Source organism: Dichotomopilus funicola (genome assembly GCF_033296635.1).
Source record: "Dichotomopilus funicola strain CBS 141.50 unplaced genomic scaffold C8A04scaffold_124, whole genome shotgun sequence".
Lineage (NCBI taxonomy): Eukaryota > Fungi > Ascomycota > Sordariomycetes > Sordariales > Chaetomiaceae > Dichotomopilus > Dichotomopilus funicola.
Genome location: NW_026944145.1, coordinates 1 through 21910, shown reverse-complemented (window position 1 = coordinate 21910; position 21910 = coordinate 1). Strand labels below are relative to the sequence as shown.

General features: G+C 53.7%; 6 protein-coding genes across 6 annotated transcripts; 4 read left to right on the top strand and 2 right to left on the bottom strand.

The window, feature by feature from the left end:
* Positions 1 to 2178: 2178 nt before the first annotated feature.
* Positions 2179 to 3658, top strand: C8A04DRAFT_33301 (uncharacterized protein; the record flags this gene model as incomplete). The annotated part of the gene is made up of 3 exons (XM_062782414.1): positions 2179 to 2294; positions 2353 to 2830; positions 3044 to 3658. 3 exons carry the CDS (start codon positions 2179 to 2181, stop codon positions 3656 to 3658), a joined length of 1209 nt encoding a protein of 402 aa, XP_062632601.1.
* A 224-nt stretch (positions 3659 to 3882) lies between these two features.
* C8A04DRAFT_33300 (uncharacterized protein) lies at positions 3883 to 5886 on the bottom strand (the record flags this gene model as incomplete). Its single annotated transcript, XM_062782413.1, has 1 exon — positions 3883 to 5886. One exon carries the CDS (start codon positions 5884 to 5886, stop codon positions 3883 to 3885), a length of 2004 nt encoding a protein of 667 aa, XP_062632600.1.
* A 1107-nt stretch (positions 5887 to 6993) lies between these two features.
* On the bottom strand, positions 6994 to 7535 carry C8A04DRAFT_33299 (uncharacterized protein; the record flags this gene model as incomplete). The annotated part of the gene is made up of 2 exons (XM_062782412.1): positions 6994 to 7302; positions 7392 to 7535. 2 exons carry the CDS (start codon positions 7533 to 7535, stop codon positions 6994 to 6996), a joined length of 453 nt encoding a protein of 150 aa, XP_062632599.1.
* Positions 7536 to 12733: 5198 nt separating this feature from the next.
* Positions 12734 to 14847, top strand: C8A04DRAFT_40887 (zinc finger C2H2-like protein; the record flags this gene model as incomplete). The annotated part of the gene is made up of 2 exons (XM_062785094.1): positions 12734 to 12885; positions 13149 to 14847. The coding sequence occupies 2 exons, from the start codon at positions 12734 to 12736 to the stop codon at positions 14845 to 14847; spliced, it is 1851 nt and encodes a 616-aa protein (XP_062632598.1).
* Positions 14848 to 18315: 3468 nt separating this feature from the next.
* C8A04DRAFT_40886 (peptidase family S58-domain-containing protein) lies at positions 18316 to 19572 on the top strand (the record flags this gene model as incomplete). The annotated part of the gene is made up of 1 exon (XM_062785093.1): positions 18316 to 19572. The coding sequence occupies one exon, from the start codon at positions 18316 to 18318 to the stop codon at positions 19570 to 19572; it is 1257 nt and encodes a 418-aa protein (XP_062632597.1).
* Positions 19573 to 21364: 1792 nt separating this feature from the next.
* C8A04DRAFT_33296 (uncharacterized protein) lies at positions 21365 to 21894 on the top strand (the record flags this gene model as incomplete). The annotated part of the gene is made up of 1 exon (XM_062782411.1): positions 21365 to 21894. A coding segment is annotated over one exon (530 nt), but the record flags the coding sequence as incomplete, so codon positions are not given.
* Positions 21895 to 21910: the final 16 nt, after the last annotated feature.

Sequence of the window (21910 nt, the reverse complement as noted above, 5' to 3'; positions counted from 1 at the left end):
GTGGGGACTCTTACTCGGCCGGATCTTCATTCCGCCGTGTCAACGCTGAACCCAAGATTCTAACCTTAATCTCAACTCAAAAAGAGACGTTTCATCCAGCAGGGGGCCGACCGTTGACGGTGTCATTTGTGGAAGAGATGTTCGCCCACATTCCGAGATCCGCGAGACAACACGGTAAGGCGTTTTTTTTTTTTTGAGTTGACAGGGAACCGGAACCGAACCGCCGGAACGGGACTCACCCATTGACAACAGTGAACCCTGAACCCGGCGTCGGGGAGAATGGGATATCAAAACGGGTTGGCATTGCGGTCGAGGGCGGGGACGACGAGGTTCTCCACTTCTCCACCGGTGACGATGATGGTGATGATGATTCAAACTCGCCGGTTTGGAACGTTGAAATGTTGCTTGGACCTCGGGTGAGCCGTGGATCCATGTACAATCGTGCTTTCGTGTCTATATCACCGATCACGTCTTTATCACAGCGTCCGCCATCCATGGTTCCAAGAGCGGAGAAGGCTCTGTTCTTCCGGCAGGTTTTGTGTGGGCATGTTACATGCAACTTTAGCCTAGGAAGACTTCGGCGTTGCCTGCCGGAGATGCATTATGAATCTAGGGGAAAAGCATCAGGGATGAGGACATAGAGTCATGAAGTTGCATTCATAACCGTGCTCATGAGCACGAGGCTGAAAGTTTGGCGAAGAACCAAGCCACGGTTTGTTACAAGAGATGAACTATCTATTGTCACAGCAATTGACTAATTACTTTTTACTGTGGCGCACTTATGGAAGGATTTTGTTGCTATGATTGCAGAGACAATTTGAAGTAAAACGAGCAATGTTGACTGCTTAGTGAACAAGAACGGCAAACCCTTCATCAAACTTCTGGTTCGTGGTAGGAGATTCTTCAGGTTAGTCAGTCTTTGTTTCGGTTTGTTTCTCACCTATCACTTTTACTCATCGTTGTAATCCCCATTGTTCTCGCGAAGGACAAACATCCAATTATTGTTGCAGCAGGTGAAGACCTTTTTATTCGTATACCATGGCACATCCCCCAGATCAAAGCGCGAACCTGGTGGTTCAGTCTAAGCATCCACATCATCCTTCGTTTTGCTAGCCAGAGAATGGGGTACTTGGAACGCGCTCTCGCCGCGAACGTGTTGCAACTTCGTTTTTCCGGAGGCTCTTTTCTCTGCACTTCCGAAAGTCCTGGGCCAAATTGTGGTTTGCACTCGAGACCCTACTTCCCTACTTCGGTCTCAATCGTTAATTCCCCTCCCATATCGCCGTGTCTGCAAGAGCTATTGTTAACCCCGTCAATAACCACAGAGAACCAGAACAAAGGGTCTCTCCTCCCGATTATACCCGGCGATATCCAAGATCCAAACCACGATATATCATCATGCATCCGCGAGATTAAGCCTGAACAATGCCTCGAACCCTCGACGCTGGAATTCTCGAGTTCATCGACCCGAAACATCACATACATCATTGGGGCGAGTCAAACCGTCCAGCAGCTGTGCCGGCAATTCTTCTCAGCACGGTCAAGATAAGGTTGACCTCGCATGCCAAAGATGGCACACAGCACGCACGCCATCCAAAGCATGGGGCATTCATGCACTGCTTGGACGCATATGCATCTGTGATATCTATGGTGGTATGGAGGAATGATCTGGGCTGCGATAGAAGCTTCTGCTGCAGAAAATCACCCTGAGCTTTGGTCAAAACACCACAATGGATGCCGTCACAAGGCGTCAATTCAGGCACCATGGGCCTCGCCCGCGAAACTATAAGAGCCGTTCGTTCCCATTCTGCGCTCCTCTTCTTCCTTTTCCTACCGCGCTGCTCAAACCCTAAAACTGGTTCAACTCGATCCATCAACTTACCATACCTGCGCTTAAACAAAACAAACAGAACCACAACAAGAAAATAAAATCACAATTATCACAAAAACCCTGTATCGACGTCCTTACCAGTCGTCGGAAAAACACAAAACACACAACACTCTTATTTTCTGGCTCTGCCTGAAACCTTAATTAAACCAACATCCACGGTCGCGTTCCCCGCGTCCGCACCAATTTTCTCTCCTCTGGTGAGAACCACAACCACCGACCAGCAACGGCCAACAACGCCGACGGGCCGTGAGTGAAGAACAAACAAAAAAGAAAATAAAAGTCCCAAAATGGGGTTTTCTCTTCTCTCCTCCGCCCTGGCGCAAACGGCCGCGCTGGCCCGCGGCGCAATGCGCAGCATGACCACCACGGGTACAAGCAGTGAAGGAACGGTCTCTGCCTCTGGGTGAGGCGATCCCGTTCCTGGGCTGCGAGATTGAACACCGCTGATGCCATTGCAGCAGTGACAAGAACACAACAAACACAAACACACAAAACAACACACAAAAAATCAACACCAATTCCCATCAAAACAACAACACTTCCAACAACAATCACGAAAGTGATACCAACACCACCCCCACCACAAGCCGTCCATCCGCCCAACCAATCGCCTTCCCCAGCCGTCGACTACAGCAAAATTCCACAATTCTAGAAGAGGGTGCGGACGACCTCGCGGTGCTGTCATCAGCTCCGCCCGTTGCTCCCTCGCCGCTGTCGAGTTTTGTGGACAGGCCGTCCAAGATGGTCGCCCTGTCACAGAGAACTGTGAGGAATGGCGCGCGTCCTGTCAGTACAAGGAGCTCTGTCAGGTCAAGAAGTAGGAGCCGGATAGTCAGCAGGAGGAGGAGTGTTGGGGAGATGACGATGGATGAGGGTGTTGGGAATATTGTTAAGACTGGTGAGACTGGCGAGACTGTCCAGACTGTCAACGACAAGACTGTAAGCAAAGAAACTGTGAGTGAGAAAGGTTTTGCTCCAATTTTTATTTGTTTTTTCCGATCCGGTCCTCTTTTTTTCTAGCTTTCTTCTTCTTCCCGTTCTCTTTTATGCCGATTTTCTTGTCTTCCGGTTTGCTTGTATTCCGGTTTTCTTGTATTCCAGTTATCTTTTATTCCGGTTTTTATGAAAGAGAACTCAGCTAACAAAGAAAAGGCTGTCAACGAAACCACTGTCAGCAAAGACCCTCTCAATCACCAGATTGTCAAGGCTATCAACAAACCCATCAACCCCCAACACACCACCACCACAACTCAAACCCCCACCAACACCCAAACCACCCCCACCCAAAATCCCCCTATCAAAAAAACCAAAGAACAACGCAAAGCCGAAGTAGCAGCCTACGTCCAACGCAAAAAAGCCGCAGACGCCCACGCCGCCTGGCTCCAAGCCTGGCGCGCAGCCTCCTACGACCCGGGCTCAGGCCTCCTCACAGTGGCCGTAGAACGGGCAAAAGAGCGGCAATCCGCACAACGGACTGAACGGATTGTCGCGAAGGGGGGGTGGAATCATGGGTGGGCTAGGGTGCCTTTGCCTCCTAGAGATCCTACTCCTAGAGATGATCAGGATGGGATGAGGGAGGAGATGGAGGGGCTTGATATGGAAGGTTTAGGGGGGAATGATGAAGACAGAAAGAGGAAGTGGGGGGTGCCGAGGTTGGTGTTGGTTGATGCTGAGGGAGGGGAGTGGGGGTTGGAGGATGTGAAGGAGTATCCGGAGGCGCCGACGGAGAGTGTGGAGGAGGTGGTGGGGAATAGTTGGTTGGTTTGAATTGAGAGCGAATGCCAGAAGGCAGTCAGTTGATACAGCGATGCAGCGAAATATCACTTTGCATTTCTGCTGTACTTTAGTTTAGACGACTGTGATCACCAGCGGAGTAGTTACTGTAGTTATACAAATTAGAGAATAAAGTACACATATCTATTGACCCAATTGGGTAATAAGTAAACAAAGGATTCTAATTAACACCCCAGTGACCACCACTACAAAAGAAACTAATGCTTCGGGTCAATCCACACCATAATCTCATGATACCCCTTCGCAATCGACGACCACACCGCCGCCACAATCTTTCCCATCTGCTTCGGCACATACTTCACCACAGCCCACAACAACTTCACCACAAACCAAATCACATCCCCCAACAACCCCAACATCGCCTCCAACATCCTCCCCACCGCCGGTCCCAGCTCCCTCAACACCCCAAACACCGCCTTCGGCAACCTTCGCACCACCGCATCCACCACATCACACACCCCATTCCACACATCCTTCAACGTCACCCCCTTCAACCACCCCAACACCGCCCATACCAGCGTATGCAACACACTCACCACCCGCTTGAAGACTTCCCCTGTAGCCTTCCCCAGCGCTTTCAACCCTTCCCACACCCACACCACCAACACCTTCATCGCGGCCGGGATTCTCGAAATCACCTTCCACGCCAACTTCATTACTTTTTTCACCAACCCCGGAATCTTTTTCATCACCGCCCCAACCTCCCCCGGCAGAGCCTTCACCCCCTTCCAAACCTCCCCCACTACCCTTTCCACCGTCCGGGGTGATTTCTTGACTTGCTTGAGACACCACTCCGCGACCTCCCGCCTATGAACCCACATCCACCTCCCCATCTTCCCCACCGGCCGGAAAACCACGTGATACGGCACCGTCCACACCCAAAACCTCGGCAAGTCCCAAGCGAACCACAACGCCACCCTCCCAGCCTTCCTGCTTGCGCGGGTGACTCGTTCCAGCGCGACGGCGTGATGCGTTTTCCAGCGTTTCCATTCCCCACCCCGGCGCTTGGGGAGTAAATCGACTATTTCCCTGTGCCCTGCCTCTCGCGCCAGACGCAGGGCGAGTTGTCCGTCTTCGGAGGCTATTAATTCATCCCGGGCTGGTTCTCTGCGGGTATTGGTGGTATTTGCAGTAGTTGGTGTAAGCAGCAGCCTCACAAGTGTCAACTGCCCCGTCGCAGCGGCAACCATAAGCGGCGTCCTCTCAACAGCAAAATACCCCAGCAGCGTCTCAACCGTAGTCGGCTGGTAAACATACGGCTTCCCCGCCCTCTCTCTCGCCCGGATCCTTCTGCCCCGCTTAACCAACCGGTGCAGGGCTTTATCACCCAGCGGGATAGCGGCGTAGCCTGGTTCGGTGGGCTGGACGGTGCCGAAGCGGTTCGGGTCTGCGCCGGCTCTGAGGAGGAGGGTGACGGTGTGGGGACGGCGGGCGGCGATGGCGGCGAGGAGGGGGGTGAGGCCTGTTCGGGAGGGGGTGTCTGGGGTGAGGAGGTTGGTGGTGAGGTAGGCGGTTGTGAGGGGGTGGGGGTCGGGGATTGGGAGGATGTGATGGGAGAGGGGGGTGGATTCGGAGGGGGTGTGGGGGGAGAGGGTGTGGAAGAAGGTGGTGATGAGGAGGCGGTGGAGTTTGATGATTTTGGGGTTGGTTGGGAAGCGGGTGGTGGTTTCTTGGTGTTGCTCGGGGTTTTTGGTGTTGTTGTTTTTCTGCTGGGTGGTATCAGGGACGAGACTGGTGGTATATGATGGCGGGGCTTGGTATTCCGGCGGACACCGAGTCAGCGGTAGGCCGAGAAACTCCTTAAGGGACGGGTGTTCGGCAAAGATGTCCGCGATCCGCTGGAAGAGAATCGATTCACGGTCTTCAGGGGGAGTTGGCCGAGGTCCGTAACCAGAACTGTACCGGTTGTATGCCGGGAGGGCCTCGGTGTTGGGGCTGTCTGGGTGCTTATCCGTGAGGAGCCGGCAGTTGTAATCATGCTGTTCCGTGTCGGTCTGTGGTAGTCGGGAGATCCGTTGCGCTTCAGCCAGTTCTTCGAGAGTCTCGATGAGGGTGTCGAGGACTATTGGGGTGGGTTCTCCTTCTTGCGGTACGGTGGTGACAGTCGTGTTGTCTGAATCTGTGACCGACGCGGTGTATGGTGGTGCCGTCGCCGTCGAGTTTATTGACTCCTCAACGGCTGAGCGGGGGGGGCTGCTCATGTTGTTGATGTCTGGTCTGGATTGTGTGAGTGGTAAGGTACTGTAATTACACGATACCAAACCCGAAGGCATGGAACACGCAAACAAACACGAAGGCGACCTATGCCTTGAAAGCCAACCTTCAAATCCCGATTATATACCTCCCCTCCTATGAACGCCCAAACCGTCCTCGTGCCAGCTGCGCACGGCAACACCTTATCAGGAGGCTGGTCTGTCTACCCCGACAACAAAAACGCCGTGGGCGGTTGCGGTCGCTAAACTTGGCCGCCCTGGGCCTAGTGACCCCATCGACTCAGCCCTGGCGTGCCCTGGCTTGTCCTGGCGCCCACAGTGGGGCCAGGCGGTTTTGTTGGTTTAGCGCTCCATTGTCAGCCTCAAAACAAAGACAAAAAAACATGCATTTCCATTCATTCCATTCATTTCATTTCATTGATGTCGATTGATGCCCCCAACTGTCTAGACACCTTGGGAAACGCCATTGTCCAGTTGGCGCGTGGGCTCGGCCAGTGCCACAAAGACAAGCCCGACCCGACAGCTTGGGACCAATGGATTTTTGTCGCACTCGTGCGTTGGTTCAGTTGGTGCCGGAGAACGCCTACCGAGCTTGCATTGCGTGGTGTTTTTACCATTGAGTGGTGCCGAGGGAACGGTGTTGGAATGGCCGTTGGAATGAGAAACAAGCCGCGGTCGGGCTGCGGGGCCGGTCTGGCGTTTTCATGTACATGCGCTTTGGAGTCATGATTGGGATTCGGGTGCGATTGTGGTCGGTGGTGGAAGTATTGGGGGGCTGAGTAACTACGGTGAGGTGGGCGTTTTTGGTGTTGGTCTTTGGGCAGACTCGCTTTCGGTGTTGGCGCATGAGCCCACGGTCATGTGCTAAATCTCATGCAGTCACTCTTCACCTTGTCACCTAAGTCATCTCAAGCCTCCAAACTCATCAAACTAATCAACTCATTTATATTTTTCACATATCATCAATTAGCATCTCATCAACACCTATTTTACATCCTCATTCCCTTTCCCAGTCATAATACACTTCACCCACCACCCACCTCTCATAGTCCATCAAAACCCCATACTGGCCCGGTGATACTGTGACAGTAACACTCATTCACCCAACCCCATCTTCTTCTTCACCTCCCCCATCTTCCCACCCAACGCCTCCGTCACATTCTGACCCGTTTGCTGCATCTTCTCACCCGCCGCAGCAGCCGTGCCGCCCACCGCGCCCGCAGCGCCCTCCAGTCCACCCTGGCCTTTGGCTTTACCACTGCCGGCACTATCACCACCACTGCGAATGCCACCACCGACACCGGCACCAGAGGCGCCAGCAGTACCAGAAGCGCTGGGGGCAGTGGCCCGGTGCACGGGCTCCGGTTTATCCGTGGTTGAGTACATCGAGCTGGGCTCGTGGAGCTGGTGGTGGTTTGTTAGTGATCTGTATTCTCTCCCTCTGGGTGGTAAGGCTAGGGAGGAGGGGTTGGGTGGGTGAGTAAAGGACATACGTGAGCGTCTTCCTCGGCGCGGTCGATCAGGTCGTGGCACTCGGCAGCCGCTTCGTCGGTGTAGCCCGCCGGCTGGCCAGGGGGCATATGATGCGGGTGGTGCGGGTGGTGCGGCTTGGGAGCTCTTTTTCTTCCCTGTTCCATTGTGATATTGGTCCTAATGATATCTAGTAATTATGTGGTTTGTATGTTTCGATTTGAAATTGATCAATTCGACAGGGCGCAGGGTAAAAAGAGAAGAAACAGGAGCTTCTACAAAGCTCAAGGAGCAGCAGGGTGATATGTGATGCTCAGTGGCGAGTTGTCTCGACTCGTTGCGTCACTGTCGTCATGCAGAGCTCTGTGTTGGAGAAGCTTTGCTGCGAGTCGGGGACGTCACTGGCGGATCGCCTGTGTCACACCACCTGCTTCTAGCTATCCCTTACCTCTTCGTTTTTGTCCGCCGCATCACTGGCGTCATGAGATGATTAAGAAAAATAAAAGATTGGTGGTTGCTGAGAATTGAATTGCTGTAAGTTTTTGATCGGCCTTGAAATCCAATTGGGCTACTTCTAGGTCCGGCGCCTCTGTAGAGCAACACCAAAGAATGAGGGGAAGGGCATACGCAATAGATGAGGACCGAGATATCATAGGTTGAGAACTGACATGCTAAAGTTGGGACGAGATGGGGTTCCTGTTCCAGACTCATGATTGAGCCCTGCTTTCCCCGCAGCTCCTTACTCGAGCTCTTTACGACTATTACACTTTGCCGAGGCCCCCTTGCGCACGAATCTTTTTCGTAGTTGCTTGGTTTTGTGTGACGACGATGTAAGACGGCTTTCCTAGCTATTATACGATGCTTCAATGTCGGAGTAGGGGAGGTTGTTTACGTCTCGGAAAATGACCTAGCATGGTGACAGTCGGGATATTTTCAACGGCGACTAATGGTCAAGCTAACTAGGAAAAGAAAGCTCGAGCGTTATCATCACTAGTATAACTATCAATGGAGAACTAAGTAAAAATACGAAATCCCCTCTCTCGACCCTAGATACTCATGAATGTTGTGATTTACTATCACTTTCAAAGCACACATCATATCAAAAGCACCCAACACCACAAAGCTGGCACGCGCCAAAATTGAAACTGTATCTCTCACTTCTCGTCAAAACGGGTTATATATCAACCTTTTTTTTCTTTTATTTTGTTTCCCGTTTTTGCATTGCGCCAATTGCTTCAACCGAAGAGTTTAGCCCGCCCTCTAGGCATCTAATTACCATAATTACTAACAAGCTATTGAAACAACCCCCACAAAGCCAACACCCCTTGCCGGCATATCCCACAGTTCCAGTCTCTATTTGGACACCGAGCAGCCCTAAACATCCAAGCATACGTACACTGCATCAATCACAAAACAGTGAATATCAGAAACATTCCTAAGGATCGACGAAGCGGAGGTAACTCGGCAAATCCCGTAGAATAGTTCCCACTTCGACGACCTTCCGTTCCCCCCTGTCCCTCACTTCCATAATGTAGTATACATAGTGCAGTACAACGTGGATTCACCTCATTCCCAACGTTCCCGCCTGCCGAGAACCGAACCAGAAAGAGACAAGACCTGGCCCAATGCTGCCCAGTTTCCGCATCCTTGAAGATCAATATTCCGGTCTACGTGTATTGCTTGATCAGAGACGACTACATACAGTGCTATCCACCACCAACCGGTAGAAGCACCAAAAGGAGGAGCCCGCTCTCAATTCCAATTCTTTCCCCGATCCCTCGCAGCCCTGCGGATGTGTGACCGAGCGAAGAGGACCCGCTTCATACACAACGCGGACAGATTCGCTTCCTCCTCCTGAATTGGTGCCAACCCGCAGCCTCCCCTTTCGACCCAACAGCTCTCGTCTGTCTGCCCATCCTCCCCATCACGCAGATTAAGCTACACAACGATGACGCCCTTTTCTGGCATCTTCGATCTCTTTTCATCAATCTCGGACATTCGTGATACATCAACGAAACTCCCGAACTAATTATTCAGCTCAGACCCCCTCTCCTTCCTATGGAGAGGGGGAAATAGAGTGGGAGGGCAGCTTTGCATCAGTCCGGCTGCAAGTCGTTGCCGTCCCGGCTGATGCATCCTGACGAAGTGGAAGCCCCATCTGGGCCACAAGAATAGATTGCCCCCCCCGGGACCATGGAGCGAGTTTGTCCGTCCGTTGGGCAGCCTTACACTACGCAGAGCGAGAACCCGGGTGTCACCAACCACTTTGCCGCGATCGAGAGCCATACTGTAATTTACCTTATGTGCAAAGTATGTCCACACACATCACGATCCGCGCAGACGGACCGGGGTCTCTTCTCTCGATTTGATTTCATCATCATCATATGATCGACACAAGGCACGGCGGGAGCGGCCCCCTGAGGAGGAGCAAGCATGGTGATATGCAGCCATCCCAATCAAGGCTGAAGGCCTTCTTCCCGCTGTTGCTGTTGTTGGGGCCATTTGGGATTCAGGGGCTTATCTCTAATTTTGGGAGATCGGTTTGGTTTGCAGCAACACACTGGCGGGTCATGCGGACCCATCGATAATAATCAAACCTCCGGTCTCTATGGTGGAAAATCCGAGCGGTTGGAACCGAGATATGTCGTTTTCGAATCCTGGAAGCGGCTCGTAAAACAGCAGTGACCGCCATCCCCGCGAGCCTCGCTCGGTTGTGTGTGATATCGGATCCAGCGGGGAGGCCGTGAGCGTCGAACGGGCGCTTTCAACGCAAGTTGACATCGCTGACAAGATTCAGCCCCGGGATGTGGGACCGAAGTCGGCGAAACGTGGGCCGAGGCCGAGAGGAGCGGTGCTTGGCGCAACTAGCGACAGCGAGCTGCTGCCGCTGGGCAAGTTGGGGGGATTTTATGAGGGGAACGGGCACCTGAAATGGCGAGAATGAGTGGCCACGCCAAGACCGCGCAAAAGACCGTTGCAGTCTCACAAGACGCTAGGCTAAATTAATCACCTTTTTTTTTGTTGCTTGAACTTCCGGCCTTTTTAGCCTGTCCACAGCTTCCATATTTGGTCGCTCCTTCCCACCTGTCAAAACGCAGCCAACGAGATCAGAGCGCTTTTCGGCAGCGTTCATGTTTTCTGTTGAGCATCTCGTGCTGGTCGCAGAATCCGTCAATTGTTCTGCTGGGCTGGGTATTGCCATGAAGATTAGCAAACGGAGTGAGTGCACTGAACGCAATTGCTGCCTCGGTGACGGGTGAGGCCGAAAGTTTACGGAACTCACGCGACGACAAACCACCACTGTTCTCGATGCCTCTCCAATGTGGCTCATCACCGCCCTCGGGCAAACTCCCGGGAACCCCTGACGCAGTCTGACGAATTCGATCCGCCGCGCCGGAAAGAATACCCTTTCTGCCGGAAGCGAATCCCGTGGGGCGTGAGGGGACTTGCGGATCGGCCGGGGTTGCTGCTGGCGCCCTCCACAGCTGGACGGCCCGGAAAATCGCTGCTCGTCGAGGCCAAGCCGCCATACCAGGCGTGGCGGATGCGATGTGTCGCTCCGGCTCGAAAGAAGATCTATACGAAGTGACTGTCTGGGAGCTAGAATATGGAACAAGTATCTGAAGGAAATTAGAGGAGTGATCGTTGCTTTATCAGAAAGAACTGCCATCACCTTGGGCACTTCGTGGACCAGGCAGATCGCCGAGCAAGAGCGACTAGAGTGCAGGCGCTTTGCCGGCTAATTGTTATCCAGTTCCTGCCCAGTCTTCCAGCAAGCCATACAAGAAACGACTCCTCGCAACACGGCAAGGCAATCAATTCGAGCAATCACAGCTAACGACCCACGTTGGCTGCGCAGGTTTTTCTCATCCCCCCTTCCGGTTTTATTTTTCTCTTCCGCTCGCACCGAGAACCGAGCGCGCAAAGGGGTAAAGAACAAGTGTGGATGGCGGGGCTCGATTTTTTGGCACGGGGAGAACGCGGCCGTTTATTGCGAAGCGGCCGAATTTATCGTCCTCACCAGACGATGGCGTTTAACGTTAGCCTGAAGCAGACTGGGGACTCATCCTGCTGCTGGGGTTTTCTTCGTGGTTGCTTGGGGCCTATCGACCAGCCAACTGCACCTGCCATCCACCACACCATCAAGAAGCTGCCTGTCCCCCTTTCCCCCTTCCCCCCTCATGGCCTCACCCCCGTCGCGCCTTCCCCAAGGGTAGCATTGAACTCCGAAATCGACAGTGTGGATTCGCCGTGTGGCTGCTGCGTGGCATGAGTGTACTAACGAGCAAGCAAGGGGAGGCAGGTGCACCCAAAGAACGGGAACGGCCGACGAGAGAGTGTGGTCCAGGTGCAAGTCAACCAAATGTGGACCAGCGAGCCGTGTTCCGTCCCCTGCTTCCATTGCCCTTTCCGAACACAGAACCAGTGATCCCACGGCTTCCCCAGAACATTCGAATCCCACTTCTTTTCGTTCTTCCCACTCCGTCTTGACCAAACCTCACACTCGCATTTTCCCTTTCCCCAATCTCCGCAAACGTGCCCACATTTTGACCATCCCACCCTCAAACTTCCCGTCTTTGACCCCCCCCATTTCTGCAAGTCAGCACCCCCTGGCACGGTCTCGCTCGCTTCGCAGGCACTTGCAACTCAAGTTTCCCGAACACACCACAAGCCTCCCGGTTTCGACATGCCAAGGCCAGCCCCGATCCAATGAATTTATTAAATGGCAATCTAGATGAATTGACGTCAATTCAATCGCGCCGCTGAGCACGCCGGCTCCCCCGACCTGGCCCGGCCGCTCCTTGCGGCTTGCGGCTTGCACACAGCCAACCCCGGACTGGTGGCCCTCCCCACAGTCTCACCTGGTTTTTTGCCCGCCCTGCCGCCGTCGAGAACGGCCGGGTGCGACACAACTGCCGCACTTTCCATCCCATCTTTCCTATCTGCGTGCTGCGTGCGCGCCTTGTGCCGTGGCCACGGGAGACCGTGGAGAAAGGAATTGTGGAGGGAAAAAGCCCGCTGTCCGCTGCCGGCCCCCCCGCTCGCTCATCTCGTCTCGTCTCGTTTCCTTCATCCCGCCAGCGCAGCAACGCGCAATAAACTGCCTTACCTAGACGAGAGTGGGTAGTCGTTTGTCCGTTGGTTGTAAAGTGTGCGTGTGCCGGACGGCCCAGGCATGCGACTTTAACCCACCCCTAGTACCCATCCCTCCACCGCAACCGGGACGCCTACGAACCCCTAAAAGGACCCCGAGGACGTCTCTTTTGTCTTTCCTGTCTGGGCCTCCCCCGCTAGCCTGGTCCGGTTCCACGATGCAGTGGATGCACCCCGCGAGCCACTACCCAGCCACGCTGCACCAGTCTCCATGTCGAACTTTCCTCAACATCGAGCGATGCACGATGCGGGGACATTCACGGCGCCGGCCATCCACGGCGCACACAACCATGGCTCGCACGCTCATGCTCACGGCCACCTCCATCCTCAGTCCGCCATGACCGGCCAGTACGCCCCGTGCCCGTGAGTATCCCTCCCGCCCGCGCCGGTCACCTTCCCCGGAGGCTTCGGGGCCCGTCCAGGTCGTCGCCATCGATGTCCATCGCGGAAACTATCCCGATAGCCCTGATCGATGTGCCATCCATGCGCTTTGCTTCTCTTCGCTCTTCCTTGCATCTCCTCACAAGTCTTATGTTTTCAACGTTTTATCTTCTCGCTTATTTGACATATTTGGCCGTTTCGAGAGCCCCAGAATTGCAGTAACTGACGTGCCACAACACCAATAGGTACGAGGACAAAGTCACCAAGGATGGCACAACAGCACGCATGGTGCTCTTGTTCCTCCGGGAACTGCTCGACCAACTGTCGGTTGCGGAGCAGCCCCAGCAGAGCTACGGGTGTCCGATGACGCGGTGCCACAGGTCCTTCGTGGCGCCTCTGCAAGTCATCCAACACCTGCTATCCTGCCCGGAGCTCGCCAACGGCGAGTTCGACTGCGATAAGTGCTGCACTAGCCACAGCTTCCCCACGAACGAGAAGGACTGGTCGCAATGGATGGGGTGGCGGTCGCAGCAGTGTCTGCAGATTCAGCGGAAGCGAAGTCTCGGCTCGAAGATGAAGGACTTTGCGCTAAGGAAGAAGGACCCTTCGCGGAAACAAAATCCCGCGTTCGACTCCCACTTCAAAAACGCCTCTGCGATGGACACCCGCCCAAGCACCGCTACGTCTGACGCTCCCAGCACCACGTTTACGAACCGGGGTTTCCAACAACATGTCGGCTTCCCGGGCCAACACGGCCAAGGGCCGCATCTCCCGGGCTTTGCCGACCTCCACAAATCCGGTGTACCTTCCGACCTGCCGGAGGTAGACAGCCATATGTTTTGGCACGGGTTTAACAACTCGGCCTCCGGGTTACCGTCCACGGTCTCATCGATTGCTTTGTCTTCTATGGATGACAATCCGTCGGAACGTCTGTCACAAAATACATCGCAGAGCACGCTGTTCAACCCCCCGTTAGGCCACTACCAATCTCCTGGCTCATCATCTCAAGCCCCCGATGGCATATCGGCTTCACAACAACCATACATGTTCCCGACCCAGATGTCCTTTGATCATGGCCTCACATCCCTTCCTGGCCATGCACCAGCGTCTTCGGCCATGTGCATCGACAACCCTCTTCCCTTACCTCGAAGTCCCATCTCGCCGGCCGACCCACGATCACCGGCTTCGAACAGCAGCAGCAGCTGGTGGCGCCCAAAGGTAGAAGCAGACACGTCTCGACCAACACCACCGACGAGTGGGCCAGACTCTCACTTCCCTCTCTCGACTGGCATTATCGACGCCCTTCCCAGCGGGGTCAACAGTGGATTGACAAGTCCAACGTCACCGAATGCGGCTGGATCACCCTACTACCAGCTCCAATCACAAACGACGCAGAGCATGTCGAGGGCCTTGAGCCAGGAGTCTATGGAGGGCAGCATGCCTACCACCTTTGGGACCCCGATTCCGGAACGAAGTGGGAGTGGCTCCTTGACCCCGCGTGCTGAGAGTCAACCGCAACACACCCATCAACATCAACACGTCCACCAACATTCGCATGCTGGCTCAACTCCGGGGAAACCGTCAACCGAATCATCCATCGAGGATCTCGTTTGTGATGAATGCCAATGGAAGCCTCGGGGTGTGAGGGAAAACTTGAAAGGCTATCTCCGCAAACACAAAAACACACACAAGGGCGTCCGATTAGCGTGTGACATCCCGGGTTGTGTCAAGACGTTCAGTCGACTAGACAACCTCAAGAAGCACAAAAAGGACAAGCACGGAATCGAGGACACGGGCGGATCGATCCCGGCGAAGCGAGTGGCGGGTGACATGTCGGAGACCGGCGAACCAGACGCCGAGGTCAAACGGCCAGCAACCGTCGAATCCGAGATTCGGGGTGTTACGGAGGATTACTCGATGCTCTGGCCAGCACTACATTTCTAAACACAGCAAAACGGTGACAGAGGAGCGACGAGCCAAAGGAAGAGCGATGAAGAAAGGCCGCATTGTACAATGCTGGCGCACGCCACCATGAACGATCGTTTGATGAAGAACGACAGTACCGCCCGCTTGACAGCGCAGAATTTTCTTATATGTCTATTTTTTTACCTTTTACTTGCATTTAGTTCCTCCGCTTCTTGTGCTATATTTTGCAGTCATATTTCTCGCACGAGAAACTCGACGATTTACAAAGCCACGCGCTCTTTTACCTTTCCCTTACCTTTTTTGTATTGAGTTGCCTGTGGGTCGATACCCAATACCCCCACACCGAGGGTATGTATGGTCGAATCCTTGCATCACCATTGTCTTTCTTTATCTGTGTATCTAGCATTGAGTTGGTCGTATACATATTATCATTATTGTTGTGCTGGTTCGATCGTAAGCAAGCGGGAAGTTGATGGGAAGGGGGAAAGTCAACCCGCATGTTGAAAGGGGTGGAAAGGGTAGAAAAGGAGGGAAAACCCTTGGATTGAGTAGAAATGAATGCTGAATGTGACATGCACACGCACGTTTTCAAGCCGAATTCTGACTCTCCGGGGTAGCATTTTGGAGCACGCTGGGAGTAGGTGCAGACAGGGAACCCTCACGTTGGGCTGTCCATGTGTGTTTTATTGTTAATTACTTGAGTGTGCAAGTTTGAAATGGCTCGGATCTTTTAACTTTGCCCAACAAAACCGCATCAAAATACAGAGAAAAAACTGTGGAGCATGGAGTTTCACCTTTAACTGCCGAAATTTTTACGATGTTGCCAATATTACTTAACGGTGTGGTGGTTCTATGAAACGAAGAGAAGTTAGATTTCGAGAAGGACCCCTCCAGGGCCCTCTTTGTGAGACATCTCCAGGTTATAATCAGTCAATCAGTATTGAAATCAATATGTAACATGTCAGTAATATAGTCATAGACTATCCTTGCGGCGGTACTGCATTCCTTTTTTTGGCGTTGTTGGCCCTGACGACCAGAGCTGACCATGCCAGTGTTGTGGGCTCTGAGTTTCATTTCTTTGCCTCTTACTTTCCGCCGGTGATTCACTAATCTAGCATCTTCATCAGCCTCGCCACCAGCCGAGAAGTAGACAAGGGTTTTCCTTGATCGGTCCCTCAATTTCTACGACTTTCTCATGGGGGGGCGAACACCAACCTATCTCTAGCACCTAATAGTCATGTCATTCGGACCATCATGTCGGCGTTGTTATGGCGTTGGGGCCCGCGATCCCAGACCGGAAATATTTAGTGATGAAGAAATATGTTCCATCCTGGTTTATCCACCGTGACCCAGATCAACAGTGACCTCGATAACTAGTTCAGGCAATTCTTTTCGCAATCCTGCCTCGCCAGGGCAGCGTGCGCCGATGCAGCCTGTGCGAGGTTCGGGGAACCCGGAGAACCTGTTGTAATCTGAAGACTGACTGGTGTCGCGGTGGGGGTAGGAGGAAATCGCGAGAAGATCGTCCAGTTTTGAAATATTACGGAGGCCCAGCTAAACATGGAAATCCTAGGACTGGTTCGGCGAGTTCACGGAGACATGGTACATACCTATAGGTAAGTTAATACTTTACGTCGAATTCGCGATGACGGGCAATACCACTGAGCTAGTTTTACTTTCCTACAATTTAGTGAGGACAAATGACTAAACAGTATTAGAAAAGAAAAAACAAGAACCTTAAAATCCACTAAAAAGCTCACCAGCCGACCCTCTCCACCGGCTGAAGAGGGGTGCTTTGGTTACGAAAACCCCCGATGGGTTTTTCTCCGGATTGAACCGGCAGCCTCTCGATCTGTTGTCGAGGGGTGAGGCTGCCGCTGGACCGCCTGCCCCCAGCCAACTGCGCCACGCAACAATTGTTGGTATTGCTGGGGGGTTCGGTGGCAGGAGGACCGCGGATCTTGTATATATGCTGTGGTGGCTGCGGAGGGAAGGAGGGTGAGATTATGACCTGGCTGAGATCTGGAAACCCTGGCTTGCAATAGACGAGATGAACAGGCTGCCGGGTGACATTACGCCATGGTGCCCAGCTCTCAAGGTAATGGAGCAACCCGCAAGCCAGTTGGCTGCCGTGAACAGCCTTGCAAGGTTTCTTGATACATTCCTTACTACGGGCTCCTTATATTCTGGGTTAACCTGACATTATGAAACTAAACTTTTGCGCAAACTCCGTCGCAAGCAGCGGTTCTAGGCCCAGGTGCTCTTTCAGCCCCTGCTTCCGAGACTTCATCAGGCTTCACGACGGCATAAAAAAGAGGCGTCTGTATCTAGAGGTAATTCCTTCAGGCGGCCGAACGCAATCTTCTGAAGTTCGAACAGTCTGTTGGTTTATTTCATCGGGCTAACACTTGGTTGTCCTGAGGGAGTATACATCTACCTAGGAGAGGAATTTAGATGAGGCTGGATGGGCCCTTCTGCGATATTTTAGCACATGTTTTATTTTACGCATCGCGAACGGTTGGAAGGTGAAACTTGTGCTGGGTTGTGTTCACCTCTTCCATTTCACCTCCGCCCTACGACACCGACGATTTGGAGATCGCAGTTTCGCGATCGATGTTTTTTGAGGACAAAGATCCCTCCAGTCTCGGGTTCTTGTAGAAACTGATAAGGTGCTAGTAGTCCTGGTGGTCAAACAAGAGAAGGTAGAGACATTGATGGTCGCACTCATGATGACGAGTTTATTTTCTCTTTATTTCCCTTATGGTCGACTACAGGGCTGCCCGATGTAGCATGGAGACGAAGAGACGGTAGTATTCTTGACTAAATGCTTCAAATATTCCTACGTTGGAAAACTAGTTACCAAGGGTCATCTCGCACTGTGTGTAGACTAAGTTAGGCATCTAGGTAACTACGCTGTAGCCTGAATTTTCGGGGTCTTGTTAGGATTGGACCTTTCCAGCAATAATGGGCCGTTGACTTGTAAGTTTCTGCCTTCCTGACCTGGGTTTGGAATTAGAGGTTAGCACGACGAGCATGTTAAAAATGTAAGTGACATTAACTTGAGTCTTGTGGTTCCTCTTCCAATTTGTCAGCGGGAGGTGGTAGGAGACCCCGCACTGTATGATTCAGTACTGGTTAGAGGTAGGTTCATGATTTTCTTCAGCGACGGGCCGATAACACCATGTAAAAAATTCGAACTACTGTTTCGTGATACATCGCTCAAAGCACGATTTTTCCACTTCGAGGCTCCTTGGACGTATCACTAAACATTTGTTGTGGCCCTACCGCCTCCGCATGTGGGGAAGTTGATTTCAAGACTTCCTCATTCGGCAGGCCGGCTTACTCAATGACGAGTACCGTGACGAGTTTTCACATACGGGCTCGATAGGCAACTCCTGTTCTCAAACACCGATTTAAACCATCAATTAGTTGGTTCACCCATCCATAATTCACATTCACAACGCCCTTCACTTATCCAACAACACCATGGCGACGACTACTCCCACTATCGCGACCCACAGCGGGGAAAAGCGCCAACGAGTCCGCGACCTCCTTCCCAACCTCCACCTCGGCCGTTTCCAGCCCGGCCCTCTGAACTCACTCACCGACGTTCCCGGCGTTCTGGTCCACACCGAGTCGATCCATCGCCCGGCCACGGGAACCGCGGGCGAAGTGAACACGGGCGTGACCACCATCCTTCCACGCAAAACCTTCCACCATGACGGCTCCTACGCCGGCCTCTTCCGCTTCAACGGCGCCGGCGAGTTGACGGGCAGCCACTCGATTGAGGAGACTGGGCTGTTGAACTCCCCCATCATCCTGACCAATACCTTCGCCATCGGGGCTGCTCACCAAGGGGTGTACGAGTATGGCATCCGTAATTATTCGGATGAACGGGGCCGTGTCGACTGGTTCACTCTACCCGTCGTCGCTGAGACCTTCGACGGCTTTTTGAATGATATCAGCCAATTTGTCGTCACGCCCCAGCACATCGTGCGCGGCATCGAAAACGCTACTGCGGAAGCTGTGCCTGAGGGAAACACCGGCGGCGGAACAGGCATGATCTGTCACTGGTTCAAGGGGGGCACAGGCACGAGCAGCCGCGTGGTGCCTGGGTTCGACCGCTACGACGCCGAGGCCCGCAAGAACACGTCCTACACCGTCAGCGCGCTGGTTCAAGCCAACTACGGCCGGCCCGACGCCCTGCGTATCGGCGGGGTACCCATTGGTCGGTTACTTAAGGAAGAGGATGAGAAAATCAAGCAGGGTAAACCGGAAACGCAAGCAGAGACAGAAGCAACCGAACCAATCACCCATGACCCGGCCCTAGAATCCGAAAAGAACCGTAAAGACGGCAGCATCATCGTAGTTATCGCCACTGACGCGCCCTTGCACCCGCTCCAACTCCAACGCCTCGCCAAGCGCGCCACATCGGGCCTGTCCCGGGTCGGCGGCGTCGGCCACAACTTGTCTGGCGACATCTTCCTGGCCTTCTCCACGGCTAACTCCATCCCTGTTCAAGAATCGGAGTCAGTGGATGTGTGGCGGCCCACGCCTGTGGAGGGTGTGAGGGTATTGGATGATTTGACTATCAACTCGCTGTTTGAGGCCGTGGCGGATGCTACGGAGGAGGCGATTTACAATGCGCTGTGCATGGCTGAGCGGATGCAGGGGTTGGACGGACGGACGGTCGAAGCGTTGCCATTGGGGAGGGTAAAGAAGGTTATGGAGAAGTTTTTGTGATGTGTTTCTGTTGTGCTTCGGCGCATGGCTGTTAGATTGCTGTGGCGATATTTAGCTGTTGGTGGGGGAGAGATGATCAGGAGAGCGTCTGGAAGAGGATCGGGAGGAAGTTTCGGGGGGTTGGATAGCAATCTACAACGGCCGGATTCGGGACGACTTCGGTCTGGCCTGGCTTTTTCCTAATTTTGGATACTGTTGTCAAGTACAACGTTAGTATTGTGGTACAGCATACCAATCCTGTTTGTCGTACCTCTAGATAACTCCTCGCCGACAACGCGGGGCAAGGCGTTGAAACCGGGCTGAGTGTGAGTTGATGTTGAGCAGCGAACCAGGTATCTAGAACGAGCCGTAAACAATCCAACGTCACCATTCGACCCACGAACAGAATACATCCGGGTTTGGCGACCATCGGGCGTATGGACTGCTCGCTCCTTCAGCGGGTAAAACCTGGTCTCCGTTGTTCATCAACGAAGTAGCTCCACTACGGCGAATTGACTCCCAACGTCCCATAACTCGTAGCGTTAATTCGTGGATGATCTACGATGGGGCACCAACCTCGCAAGCCCAGGGCTTTTGCGTGGCTAAAATTGCGAGTCGTTCTTGCCTTCGGGAGGTTGGACAACCGCACCTGCCTTCCGAAGATGTGACAGAATGATCAATGATGCAAAGTGACCATTCATGTTAGGAAATGGCGAATATCCTGGGTACATACATGATTCAGTTAATTAACTCCCACTGGCAGGGAAAGACCCAACGACGCATTAGCTGGCGGGCTTTCTCCGGCTCAATAGCCCCCCACCAGGGAAACATAGAATTGAAGTTTTCTATAGTTATTACTGTTCATCCATCGATCTACATCTTATCAATCGCTGCAAGAATCTACCCCAAACTTATTATTAGCACGGCCGTGATCTGCGTCGCCATAGAGCGCAACTATTTACATCCACGATTGTCAACTCTCGGCCGACAAGTTATTGGGCCGGGGTAGCAATGGCGGCCCGTGGAATACAGGCCCATTAACCAGTCCCGGTGTTTTCCCTTCCGCGCCAATCGCAACCAAAAGATCATGAAAATGAAACGCCTCAATAACTCACGACCGGGGTCACCAACCTTAATTCGAGCTCAATTCGCCATCCAACACCGCGATCATCTAATGAGGCTTGCGTACGCCTTTCTACGCGAGGGCCACTAACCGGGCTCTAAGAACAACACCATACGGCTAGCCCCGCCGAGAAAGAAGCCGCGTCATACACCAGGGGGAGGAAGTTGTCCAACGGTGGGCGACGGCGGCGGCAACACCGGCTAATTACCCTCAAAGCGCGGGATCGACGTCGGTTACTACGTGAGGGGGACGATCGCTACTGTATACTACCGGCCACGCCCACAAGAATTCCGGGGAAGATGAGGAAGGCGATGCTAAACCTGGTAGCGCCGGCACTGCGACGGATCTTAGCCGCCCGCCGCCACCCGTTGAAGACCGGAATGAAGTGATAGATTGTGCGCAAGATGCAATCCAATATCGAGTTCCTCTCAACCGACAAGCTAACACCATCGCTGTGGAGAGATGGCATCATGGAAGGGGGAAGAAGTGGAAAAGAGAGAGGAAATGGGGTGATGATGTTTGAGTTGGACGAAATGAGGACAATATCAGGGGAAAGAAAAGATCTATAAAACACCGCGACCATCACCGCTCCAAGGTCGAACTTCTGTCTCATCTCCATCCTCATCACCACCGGAGGCCACAGTCCTTGAAACCGCTTCTACACCATCACTTGCTTAACAAAGCAGCAACATGACGCACTTCCTCGTCAAACTGATCGCCGCGGCCGCGGCCATTCAGCAGGTCGCCACCCTGCCGGTTTCTCCGCAAGGTGTGAACGCCGTGGCTCGCCGGGACAACGGCGATGACGGCCCGACTGGCTGGCCCCAGGACCCGCCCCCGCCTCCTCCGACCGGCCTCCCGGTGCCCCCGGTCCCTACCGGCGTTCCCACGCCTCCGGACCTCCCGGACCCGCCGGTCGAGCCCCCTACAGAGGATCCTCCTACGGAAGACCCTCCCACTGAGGATCCCCCGACAGAGGATCCCCCAACAGAGGACCCCCCGACGGAGGACCCTCCTTCCGAGGAGCCTCCGGTCCCCGAGCCGACCCCGACTCTCGGCCGGCGCCACAGGCACTCCTCCAAGCCTTCCGAGGAACCGACTGGCGCTCCTGAGCCTCCCAAGCCCACTGAGGAGCCCCCCAAGCCGACGGATGAGCCGCCCAAGCCCACCGATGAGCCGCCCAAGCCCACCGATGAGCCGGAGCCGACTGGTGCCCCTGAGCCAACCGATGCTCCG